Here is a 12,500-nt window from a genome sequence, read left to right as displayed (position 1 = left end):
TTTACCTGTTCCACTCCTTAACGCAGGCGTCCCCTTATCGGACCAGACCCCATAAGGAGTCCCCTGAAATTCCTAATTATTGACCAACTAAAACTATATTGTAGAATTCTTCCTGAATTAATCCACAAGAAGTTATCCAGGAAACGGTGAGCTGTAGCCCATGCATGCTAAAAATGTACAAACTTGAAATCTCTCATCGGTGCTTTAAGCTAGTTTTGTAGTACTAAAAATCGGTCTTGGTCTCCAGATCGCTTTTTGAAGGTCTTGTCTCGAAATCGAAAGCCTTTCTACTCGGTCTTGTCTCGGTCTCAGACTGGGCGGACTCCGGGTTTTAAATCAAGACCACCACTGATCGCCGTTTTTTAAACATCATTACTTTGATTAAATGGAAAACGCCTCTTTCTGAACTTTAATTCATTTGTAGTTTGAGAGGGACACGCCCCCTGCACACCAGATGATGATTCAGTGATATTTATTGTCTTGGTTTTGACTCGGTCTGGATCCCTAAAAGTCTTGGCCTTGGTCTTAGAGCACTCTGGTCTCAGGTATGTCCTGGTCTCGGTTGCAGTGGTCTTGACTACAACACAGCGTCAATCCTCCAGCCTCGTTCATGCTCGCTCACCTCCCTGAACACATCACACACTGAGAAAAATAAAACCTTCATCCTCCGTCCACAATAATACATCTGAAACATTTAAATGTGTCTACAATGAATGTTTACTTCCAACAAAGTAGAGAAAACTGTTCCATGATTTTAGCTTTAAGCTGGATGTCTGAGGTCATGCTGTAAAGATTAAGTGTTGATTATCTGTTGTCATGGTAACTCACTGCACAGTTTTATATTGAAAAAGGCGTTTAAAAGACGACTCTGCTCATAGTTGCAAAGATGTCAGTTTTAAATGTTTTGACTATTTGGAACAGACTATGCCTCACTTTCTCACACATACTTATATTTTTGATTTTCAAGTGACATCCCACATTGAGGCTGAAATACTTAAATTACTGAGCAGTGCATCAAAGTCCTGGACAAAAAGAATGTAATAGATTGAGGCGGATCTGGTCTCATGACAGCCTGCATGTGGATCTGCAGCTCACACCTCTCAGCCCCTGCATCCTCTGAAATCATGTTTCCTGTCAGGTATCCATCGATCACATCCTCACCCGGGGGGGTCTTTGTCAGAACGGTAGAGTCTGAAGCCCAGCTCAGACTGCAGGAGATTTAAAATCCTTCTCGATTCATCAGGTGCATGAGGAGAATCTTAACAGAAGTATATATTGTAAAATGGCGATTTGATGATTTCAGGAGGACTGCCCCTGAAATCCTCCTTTCTTGATAAACTCCTAAATGAGGCTCTTACATAGGTTTGTTGTTGTTTTGTTTTTACTCTTTCTGCTGAAACGAGTTCCCGATGGAAGACGGAAAGAGGTACAAATAAATCCTTTCATTGATACGCAGTTGATGTTTTCCCCTCTGTGCTGTTTCAACGTTTTCCTGCAGTTATTTAAATTTAGTGTCTGGTTTGATTTTATTCCAAATGTGGGAGCCGAGGAGTGGAGGTCGCGGCTGGGTTGATGGACTCGGGAGGCTCAGACAGGTGGCAGGCAGCCCAGCCTCAGAGCCTGCTGTGTGTGTGTGTGTGTGTGTGTGTGTGTGTGTGTGTGTGTGTGTGTGTGTGTGTGTGTGTGTGTGTGTGTGTGTCCACCCAGAGGTGCCAAACTCCCAGCCAGGCTCCCACAGCCTCACCTTGTTCAGGGGGGAGGGGGGGGGGAGGGGGGACACTGACAGGGTCGCGGTGAGGGTTCATCTCGGGTTCACCCCGCTCTCAACCTGACACAGCAGAAACACCATGAATCATTTTAAATCACACATCTATATTTTAACCTCTGTATGTCATCCTGCGGCGTCCATGGAGGTCGTTTCTAAACACGTGAACGAGTCCTCCATGAACACATCGGACAGTTTTGTGTTAAAAAAAAAAGTTTATTTTCTGCACGTCTGCGTTTCTCTCTTCATCAGAAATGATCAAATGTTGGTGGAAAACCAAAAAGTAGAATGTTGATATTTACGAAAACTATCCTCCGTGGTGGACAGGGAGAGGTTTGACGTGATGAATAAAAGATGATTAAAAATAACAGAGTTTGGGTCTGCAGACTGTGAAAGGGGGGAATGTGCCGACTCAACATTTTTAAAGGAGGAGGAGGAGGGACATGTTTGAACAGGACAGTTAGATTAGTGAACAGGATGTCGATATTTAAGTTTAGAGTGTATTCTTAAGACTCTCTTTCTGTTTATAAGTTTATTCATTAATGGAGATTTTATCTCTGCAGCTCTCTGCGGCATCGAACCGGGTCGGCCGGGTTATGTAATCCGCTTGCCCATTTTATCCATTTATACAAAGACGTGATTTCCATCCATATCACCATCCATCTGTTTGTCCTTCCATCCATCTATCCGTCCATCCATCCGTTCTTCTGTCCGTCCATCCATCTCTTTGTCCATTCATCCATCCATCCATCTCTTTGTCCGTCCAGCCATCTCTTTTTCTGTCCATCCATCTCTTTGTCTGTCCATCCATCTCTTTGTCTGTCCATCCATCTCTTTGTCCGTTCATCCATCCATCTCTTTGTCTGTCCATCCATCCATCTCTTTGTCCGTCCATCCATCCATCTCTTTGTCTGTCCATCCATCCATCTCTTTGTCTGTCCATCCATCCATCTCTTTGTCTGTCCATCCATCCATCTCTTTGTCTGTCCATCCATCTCTTTGTCTGTCTGTCCATCCATCTCTTTGTCTGTCCATCCATCTCTTTGTCCATCCATCCATCCATCTCTTTGTCTGTCCATCCATCTCTTTGTCCATCCATCCATCTCTTTGTCCGTCCATCCATCTCTTTGTCTGTCCATCCATCTCTTTGTCCGTCCATCCATCCATCTCTTTGTCCGTCCATCCATCCATCTCTTTGTCCGTCCATCCATCTCTTTGTCTGTCCATCCATCCATCTCTTTGTCCATCCATCCATCTCTTTGTCTGTCCATCCATCCATCTCTTTGTCTGTCCATCCATCTCTTTGTCCATCCATCCATCTCTTTGTCTGTCCATCCATCTCTTTGTCTGTCCATCCATCCATCTCTTTGTCTGTCCATCCATCTCTTTGTCCATCCATCCATCTCTTTGTCCGTCCATCCATCCATCTCTTTGTCTGTCCATCCATCCATCTCTTTGTCTGTCCATCCATCTCTTTGTCCATCCATCCATCTCTTTGTCCGTCCATCCATCCATCTCTTTGTCCATCCATCCATCTCTTTGTCTGTCCATCCATCCATCTCTTTGTCCATCCATCCATCTCTTTGTCCATCCATCCATCCATCTCTTTGTCCGTCCATCCATCCATCTCTTTGTCCGTCCATCCATCCATCTCTTTGTCTGTCCATCCATCCATCTCTTTGTCTGTCCATCCATCTCTTTGTCCATCCATCCATCTCTTTGTCCGTCCATCCATCCATCTCTTTGTCTGTCCATCCATCTCTTTGTCCATCCATCCATCTCTTTGTCCGTTCATCCATCCATCTCTTTGTCCGTCCATCCATGTATCCCTCCGTTCATCCATCAATTGGTTCATCCATCTATCCATCCAGTTAAGGTGGTTTTATGTGGAAATTCTAAATCTTCAAAGATTTTGAAAACGAGAGAGACCCCACACATGACAACAATCATGATTAATGGTTCAGATCTCATAGTGTGGCCTGCAACGAGACGATCAACTCGGCACACTTCAGAGCAGATCAGGGAGGTTAAAGTCACTCTTAACACGCCTAACACCACGGGAGAATCTGACAAGATCATCTTTGGAACGTCAGATAATCAAGCCTTTGCTGACTTCGGTCTGAAGGGGGAATAAGACCCCAAATCATCCCGATTATCTTGTAGTGTGTACCCCGCTTAAGCCTCTGTACATGGGGTGTGCACACTAACCGCTAGTCTCCCGACGCCCCCTGTAGCAGACACTTGAAGCACTTTAACTCTGAAGCTCACTTTATCCTGCTGTGTGTTAAACAACATCACACAGCTTCTTTTAATGCTCGTTTAAATGTGTCTCTGTCAGCCAATGAACAGTTCAGATTGTTCGCTGGTCGTTGTGGTTTTATGTAAATGTGTATCTGTGTGAACTGCTGAGGGAATACCGATGAAAATGAGCTTAAAGCTACAATCTGTCATATTTACATGTTTACTTTAATGTGCACTGTCTCTGTTGTAAATGGCTGTTTGTCCGTCCGTCTTTTATTGTGTTAAAACAAACAAAAATTAAATCTATGTTTATGTCATAGATGTTACTGAGCGACAGAGATGGAGAAACACCCAGGGTGTGTGCGTGCGTGTGTGTGTGTGTGTGTGTGTATGTGTGTGTGTGTGTGTGTGTGTGTGTGTGTGTGAGGGGGGGGGGGGGGGGGGGGGGGGGGTTCAGTGTTAGCAGGTTGTTCCCGGTTCTCACAGCCGAGGTGTGAAGTGACGCCTCCAGACTCATCAGTTCTCATCAGTGTGAAACCATCACACCTTCGTCTTTAACTGGATAATGCAGCTCATTAAGCTTCATTAAAAACTATTTACACTCACCACATTTACATTTCAGCGTGTTGCACAGAGAGGTTCCTGCAGCATCTTCAGGATCAAGATAAGAGAAATGGAGGGGTCGTAAAGTCACAGGTCGAGACGCACTCAGACTGTAAAATGATCATGGTGGGAAGAAGAAGAGCAGGGGATATAAAGTGGAGGTGCTGGAGGGAACACACACGTCAGGTTCAAGGTTGAAGTGAGGTGACGAGTAAAGAAAGAGACTCCCAGCCAGGACACAGGATCTAATGATGAGACAAACTTATTACTGCAGCGAGGCAGAGACTCACACATACAGACAAATTAAAATCTGAGTACCAGCCACTCACATTAAGGCAATCTGTACCATGACTAAGCCTGCTTCACCCTCAAAGTCCAGTTTGTTTGACTGGTGGTGGGAGTGATCCAATCAATGCTCTAGCTCGGTACACTTCATGCACGAGCACAAACACGGGTACACAACGTGGACAGACTCCATTATGGAGAAATCCTGAAGTTTTCTGTATCTGACTAAACATGACTCAGAATAAGACACAAAGTCAGTAAAGACGCTGACCCGACCTATAGCGTCCTTTTATTCTTTTACTTTTTGAGTCATCCTGTCTTCTTAAGCACTTTAAAATAACCACAGTTAAACCAAAGTGCTGTACAGAAGAATACATAAAATACATAACAGCTCACATGAGATAAAAAGAAAACTACATGTGAGATACAGAATCAAGTTAAAAGACAGTAAAATGAATAGGCACGCAAAAAAAGAAATCAAATAAATAAATAAGTGGACGTCTTTACTGTGTGTCAAAGGGAAGAGAGATGAGTCAGCTCGCTTCATGATCATGTAAAGACATGTATGTGCTCAGACCCGGTTTGTCCTGGACTGCTTTCTGTTGAGGAGCCGCTCAGCACTGGAGGCAGAATGGAGACGAGCTGTTTGTTGGTCCGATATGATCAAGAATCAGGAAACTCTCAAAGAAGACATTTCCTGCAGAAAACCTGTTCAGGGGACGGTGCACTACATGGTCTTTATTTGTGTTCTGGTCAGACCGGTGGCTCCTCTCTCTCTCTCTCTCTCTGATTTCTGACTCTCTCCACCGTCCTCGGTAAATATTGAACGATATCAGAACTAATGCAAAACTTCACTATATAACAACTAAGAGTGTTAGACTGTGGAACAACTGTGATGACGAGCTGAAAAAATGTAACACTATATTAAACTAAAAAAACTCTTCAGGAATCAAATATTGAATAGATATGAGCTGGATCAGTGACTTCCTGTTTTTCTGTTTGGTTATTTCTTGGTGTTCTTGGTTAATCTGTTCCCATTATTTGTGTTGTTTTGTCTAAAAACTTAATTTGTTTTGGCCAACAAGTCCAACATCATTCACTGATTGATGAAAACATTTTGATTCTTCTGTGAATAAAGCACAAAAATAAGAAGGGGTAGGACCAGGAAAGTTTTAAACTTCTTCCTATCCCTTTTGAACATGAACTATATTATTTCAGTTATTTATTTGTTGCTATGGACCCTGGGGATCCAGTTTGTTTGGTTTTTGTTTAGTTTTTATTTTGTGTTTGTATTTTCTTAACATGTTCAATAAATTGACTAATAAAAAAAATAAAATAAAAACCTTTGATTTGTTTGCATTGTTTTTTTAGTTCTATTTTCCTTTTTTTTACTCATAAATCTTTCTCTTCCTACGTTTATAACTTATTGTGGATGAATTGAAGTTGTGTTTTAAATATTATTGTTGGTTTGTGTCACAGGATCAAGATGAGTTTCTGTGTCTACATGTTGATAATCATCCTGCTGTGATTAATAAAAGCTCAACGGAGTGAACATGGTGTGATGTATTAGTGTGAGGGTTTTCACTTTCCATTCATGTCTCATTTCTTTCGGCTGTGTCTCTTTGGCCGTCGTGTTGTAAAAGTGAATGCGGGAGAAATGGTCTCTGCGACATGTGCAGAACACATCGGAGATTCTGAAGGGAAAGAAGAAAAAACAGAAGCCAAAAAACAGTTTATTGTTTTGAGCAGGAGTCAAAAGTCACACTTCCACTCCTGCAGCTGAACTTTTCCCAGACACAGAGGAGAGGGAGAGGTACGGAGACAGGGTCCCAGAGAGAGAGAGAGTGTGTGTGTGTGTGTGTGTGTGTGTGTGTGTGTGTGTGTGTGTGTGTGTTCAGGGCCTCTGCTGTAGACACTGATGGTTTGTGAGAATCTGCAGAGGTGTCACTTCACACCTCTGCGGCCCTGCCCTGGACTTATAAAGCCGAGCAGCAGAGCAGAGCAGCACTCACAGTCCTCCCAGTCCTCCCAGTCCCACCACTGAGACCATCCTCTCCTCACAACATGGATACCTCCTCGATCCAGCTCCTCGACTACTCCCTGCAGTATCAGTGGTGCTCCGACTCGGACCTCTCCAGCATCTCCTCTCCGGACACTCTCTCCCCCGTCACCTCCATGGACTCCAGCCTGTCCCCGTCCTACCAGCAGCTGCCTCAGTCCACCACCAGGGCGGCCAAGACCGGATACTCCCAGAGCCTCAAATCCTCCCAGTGCTCGTTGTCCAGAAGGGGCCGGAAGTCGGGTCGAGCGCCCCGGATCCGGAGCAAGCAGAGGGAGAGCGCCAGCGAGAAGGAGAAGCTGCGGATGAGAGATCTGACCAAAGCTATGCACCACCTCAGATCCTACCTCCCGCCCTCTGTGGCGCCCGCGGGTCAGACCCTGACAAAGATTGAGACCCTCCGCCTCACCATCCGTTACATCTCCTACCTGTCGGCGCAGCTGGGGCTCAGCGAGGAGGTTCTGTTTCAGAGGCGGGAGCACGGGGACACGTCAGCCAGCGACGCCTCCTCGCCCGACATCCTCAGCTACTTCCAGCACGCCGCCTCCATGGAGGGACACGAGACCCAGAGCCTGAACCTGCAGGACCAGAGCCTGAACCAGGGCCTGTACCCAGAGCAGCGTCAGGACGCCCTACTGCACTCTGGGAGTTGTGGTTTTGGAGGTGATCATTACTTCGAGGCTCCTCAGAGGGACTTGTTCCTGCAGACGCCGCCGCAAACTCAGCCGTGCTGTCAGGTACGAGAGCGTTTACTTTCACATTATTTAAAGAGAAATTACCCATCATGCATCATTTATTTATTTATTTAAATTTTATTTAGAATCACACATTCACAGACATTTGTACATATTGTTCATTTGTGGTTTGACAGACTCATTCCTCTTTTCACATTTTTGCAAATTTATACAAAACAAAATAAATTAAATAAAAAGACAAATTGTAAGAGATGCTTCATTTTTAAATCAAAGTGCAACATGCTAATCAAACTTTATCTTTTTTTTTACAGATGAGTGGCAAAGACTTCTGCCTCCCGCTGGTTCCCAGAGAGTACTGGGGTTAAAACGCTTCGACGGCGAGCCCGCCATCGTCCAACAACGACACAAACTACTCTCACTTGTTACTGCCTCACTGTGAAAACACGTTATTATTATTTATTCTTAAAATGTATATGATGCTTTTTCTACATGTTTTATTTATTTTTCCATGTAAATATTCATATTTTTATATGTCTTTGAACCACTATTTATAATAAAATATTTAAAAAATGTCCTCGCTTTTCTCTGCGTCTGTTCCCATGATGCACTGCAGTTTCTCCCACTGTTAAAAAATCAGGAAGCTGCCGGTTCATGTTTGTTTTGATATATATGCACAGTGTTCAGTGGACACCCTGTGTTACTCCAGTGTGCCTTTAAGAAGAAATGCAGAATGAAGCAGAAAAATGGCACAGCAGCCTCTGCTGGTCATAGAGGTGAACTGACACCCTCAGAGGTTTGTCATGCTGTAGCTTTTATAGATCATTAAAATCACACTTTTTTTGCTCAAATTCAAAGAATACAATCTTAGATGTTTGTATAACATAATTAATATGATTAAATACAATTAATAAATGAAGGAGCATAAAAATGTTATTTCTGTCTGAAAGTGTCTGAAAACATCATAACGAAGTCTTTTTTTTTTATTAGATTTGTCCGGCTCAGAGTGCTAAAGCTTCATGTCAGCGTCAGATAAACTTTACATATAAATATGAAGACTGACTTTTTGTCCAGCATCACTTCAGCTGTTTTCACATCTGCACTCCTGAAAATATCTCGAGAATATCAGGAGGGCTGCTCCTGCAATCCTCCTGATCTGTTGTTCACACATGCACCTCACAGCTGGAGAATATCCCTGTGGGACAGGAGGGGGGGGGGGGGGGCTGAAACAGCAGAGTCCTCTACACGACGCTATAATGAGAATATGTGTGTTTGTATCAACGCTCCGTGTAGTTGAAGAGAATCTCAAAGTGAACTAAAGAGAGGAGAAGAACATCCTGGAGAACAGGAAACATGCAGCAGCAGGTTGATTAGAGCACGGAGATGGTAGAGGTGGCGTGCAGACAGTCTATGGTCGTTCAGCGATCACAGGGAATAAAGGTCACCACCCCCTCCCACTGGCCCCTCCCACTGGCCCCTCCCACTGGCCCCTCCCACTGGCTCCAGGTGAATTCTCCTGATTATATCCTGCTGTGTTCTCACATCAGCTCACTCTGACTTTCTGCAGAATAAACACGAGGAGGCTGGAGGAGAAACTCCGGACTGAAAATATCAGGAGTGTTTGAGGTGTGAAAGTCTATACATGGTAATTTTAGTCAGGAACACTCTGCTCATAATTTTAATGATTTTATTGCAAAAAGATAGATCAGTGAGACAGAAGTGTGTGTTTAAATGGATCGAGCTGTGATTGGTGTGTGTTTGATCAGAAGCAATGATTCGATCAGCTGGCTGTCAGCTGATCACAGCTGGAGCGTATGACTGCTGTGTCCTGCATGAACTAACAACAAGGAGGAGGAATCATTACAGCAACCAAATCATGTGTCATCTGGTTATATGGGAACATGAATATTGTTGAAACCCTCTGAAACTCTCCTTCCAGTTGATTCAAGATTCAAGATTTGTATTTGTCACATGCTCATACAGATGTGCAGTGAAATGTAAAGAGAGGCCATGCAATAAACACTCAAATGACTAATACACATAAATACAGTAATATAGAAATATAACGTAAAATTACAAAAAGGTTGATGCAGCTCCACTGGAGTCTACACACGTCTAACCTTTATATTTTCCTCCTCTATTTAAAGCATTCTGTCGTGTGTAATTATCCAACACGATGTGTCAGGATGTCAGGAGTTAAACATCCACAGTGAGGAGTCACAGAGACTCGAGCCTCTGCAGAAACATGACGGTAACTTCCTCTCTCTCTCCCTCCTGTGATCAGCCTCTGCCACAGGTTATCTACCTATTTAGAGTATCTTTGTTAATGAGACTCTGCAAACACACGGAGGTCTTTGGCACCGCTAAGTCTAGACTTAGATATAAGACCCCCCCTTTGATCCCCCCCTCTCTCTCTATCACCTACAGCTCTAATTACCTGCCTGAGAGGCCTTTAATATTCATAGATCGAGAGGAGGTCGGAGGATTAGGCCTCAGTTGTTTGGTTTGTCACATACATGCAGCTCATTTGATATGCGAGCAGCAGAGGTCGACACATAAAGCCTAATATACTCAATCCCACCTTTCATCACAGAGGAGCTAATAAAGCCTCGGAGCTTGAGATGAAAGGGTTAACACGGCCGTGCTGATTGGCCTCTCATTACATGTGAGTAAACACAGTCAGAGATAATGTGGATTAGGAGAAGACAGGTCCTCTCCATCATCAGGCTCTGACAGCTGGAAGCTGCAGATCATCATCAAATCAAAGTCAGCAGCAGCTTTCTGACGGGTCGGCGCTCTGCTTGACAACGGGAGGATTCACAAAACACTGAAAGACAACATTTAACCTGAGATAGAAACAAAAACGTTAAATTACAAGTTGGGTCTGAATCCGACCTGTGGCTCCGCCCCTATATACCCAATACCCAAAAAATAAACCTTTAAACTTTTTTGGAAACAAGAGACTGGAAAATGTTTGAATCGCTGAAAAAACTAAACGTTGGTTAAAATCTTTCAGGTAATAAGGTAAACTGAAGTGAACAGGTTAATATGTGATTGAGGTTGTGGCGTTGGTAGCCTAGTGGTTAGTGTGCACGCCTCATGGATGGCAGTTGAAGTCCTCCAAGCCGGCAACCTGGGTTAGAATCCGACCTGTTGCTCTTTTAATGTAAGTCATTCCCTGAATGAAGTTCTGATGTCTGACTCTATCCAGCGTCCTGTCTCTACAATAAAAGCCCAAAAATAATCCTGCAGAAAAAGAGAGAATAAAAGATGGAGGAGATGGGAGGGGCTTTCTTAACTCAGGGCTGAACTCGCCCATCTGCAGTCCCAACTTGTCCTCCATTAAAACAGAAAATATTCTACTTTCAAAATGGCTGAGAGATCGGTAAAGTCGACCCCGTCACAACTGGACTGTCATTGTCATTTTAGTTACTTTGGCCAACTCAAGTCAGCTGACCTCAGGATTCTGATTCATGGAGGATCTGTGGGGCGACTGTCAAAGTCCCTCCTAAGAGGTCACATGACACATATACCTGTAGCATTATCCCAGGTGGAGAGACAAGAGCAGCGTGATGTGGCCGTCTCATTCCAAACAGGAAAAGCACAAATAACTTTGCAGAGCAAAAAACAAAAAACCTGGAAGAAAATTTGTAAATATGTACAGAAGAGGAGTAGGGCCACTGAAAAACAAAATGTGGTTCTGATTTTTTTTATTTATCTCTGACTTTATTGTCTGACTTTTCATATTCTATAAAAACATTCGTCTGACATCACTGCAGCGTTCATGTTCTGATGGACCAGGTTGTCCTGAAAAGTGAAATGTAGAAGGTGTCACACTGAACCACAAAACGAAGAACACTAAATCCTCAAGGGGAGTGAAGACTGGGAAAAGTTACCCCACAGGAAGAGAGAAGAAAGGTTTAAATGTCCTTTCAGAAAGAGTTAAACATGGAGGCATCAGAGACGTGCTTCGTGGTTGTTTCCCAGTGACGCTGTGTGATGTGGTGTGGTGTGGGTGGTCAGAGGTCACCGGGGGAACTTCTCCTGGAGTCAGCTGTCAGGTCGGGCGTCACCTCACACACTTCACATCCTGAACACAAATCAAAAAAACACAGAGAAATAACCTTCAAGAGTCTGAAAGTCCTGAGATTCCCGTCCTCTCTCTCTGGATGTTTTTCTTCTGTGTGTGTGTGTGTGTGTGTGTGTGTGTGTGTGTGTGTGTGTGTGTGTGTGTGTGTGTGTGTGTGTGTGTGTGAGAGCGCTTCACACGTCCCAGCTCGGAGGTTTCTTCACCTCGGCTGCAGAGCAGGAGTCAAATGTGACACCGAGGTTTGTGGAACTCGGAGCAGGACTCAGATCCACAGTCAGCAGCTGATCGTTGAATCCACAGAGATCTCAGAGAGGACTCAAACACCTCGGGTCTACACCTTTAAAACAAAAACATGTTGAAGAAATCAAACCTTCTCTGCTGAATCATCGACTTTAAAAACCTCATCAAGTCTTTAAAACACTCCATTTGGGTCATTTTAAGCGGCCCCGAAGTCCCAAAAAGTAAACAAGAAATATCTTCTGCTCACAAGTTTTTGTTTTTTGACCTTTTTGGACTCCGGGGGCTCTGTAGAAAAAGAAGAAACAAACGCTTGGTCGATATTTGAATCTAAATATCTGGTCCCTAAATCAGGGAGGGTTATTTATGTCTTCAAATCCATCACAGGGATAACTGCCTCCCTGTGACCTTTACCCTCCCAGGGTAGAAACCCGGGTTAGAAAGCCGACCTGACCTTTCTTGAGATCTTTAAACCTCTGATGTGTTTGTGTGCTTGATGTTTCTGCCACACTTCTCTCTGGGGGATCA

The 12,500-nt window shown here is 44.0% G+C and overlaps 1 protein-coding gene across 1 annotated transcript; it reads left to right on the top strand.

The window, feature by feature from the left end:
* Nucleotides 1-6,922: 6,922 nt before the first annotated feature.
* Nucleotides 6,923-8,182, top strand: LOC110004922 (mesoderm posterior protein 1-like). Its single transcript, XM_020660414.2, has 2 exons — nucleotides 6,923-7,690; nucleotides 7,960-8,182. Exons 1-2 carry the CDS (start codon nucleotides 6,959-6,961, stop codon nucleotides 8,011-8,013), a joined length of 786 nt encoding a protein of 261 aa, XP_020516070.1. The 5' UTR covers nucleotides 6,923-6,958; the 3' UTR covers nucleotides 8,014-8,182.
* The last annotated feature ends 4,318 nt before the right edge of the window (nucleotides 8,183-12,500 follow it).

The sequence above is a fragment of the Labrus bergylta genome, chromosome 3 (genome assembly GCF_963930695.1).
Source record: "Labrus bergylta chromosome 3, fLabBer1.1, whole genome shotgun sequence".
Classification (NCBI taxonomy): domain Eukaryota; kingdom Metazoa; phylum Chordata; class Actinopteri; order Labriformes; family Labridae; genus Labrus; species Labrus bergylta.
The sequence above is the reverse complement of the archived record's forward strand: the minus strand, read 5'-3'. Positions and strand labels throughout refer to the sequence as shown.

Excerpts from the sequence above, each read along its gene's own strand:
- LOC110004922 (XM_020660414.2), top strand. The coding sequence starts at position 6,959 with ATGGATACCTCCTCGATCCAGCTCCTCGACTACTCCCTGCAGTATCAG. Across the intron at positions 7,691-7,959 it reads AAACTCAGCCGTGCTGTCAG|ATGAGTGGCAAAGACTTCTG; the intron begins GTACGAGAGCGT and ends TTTTTTTTACAG.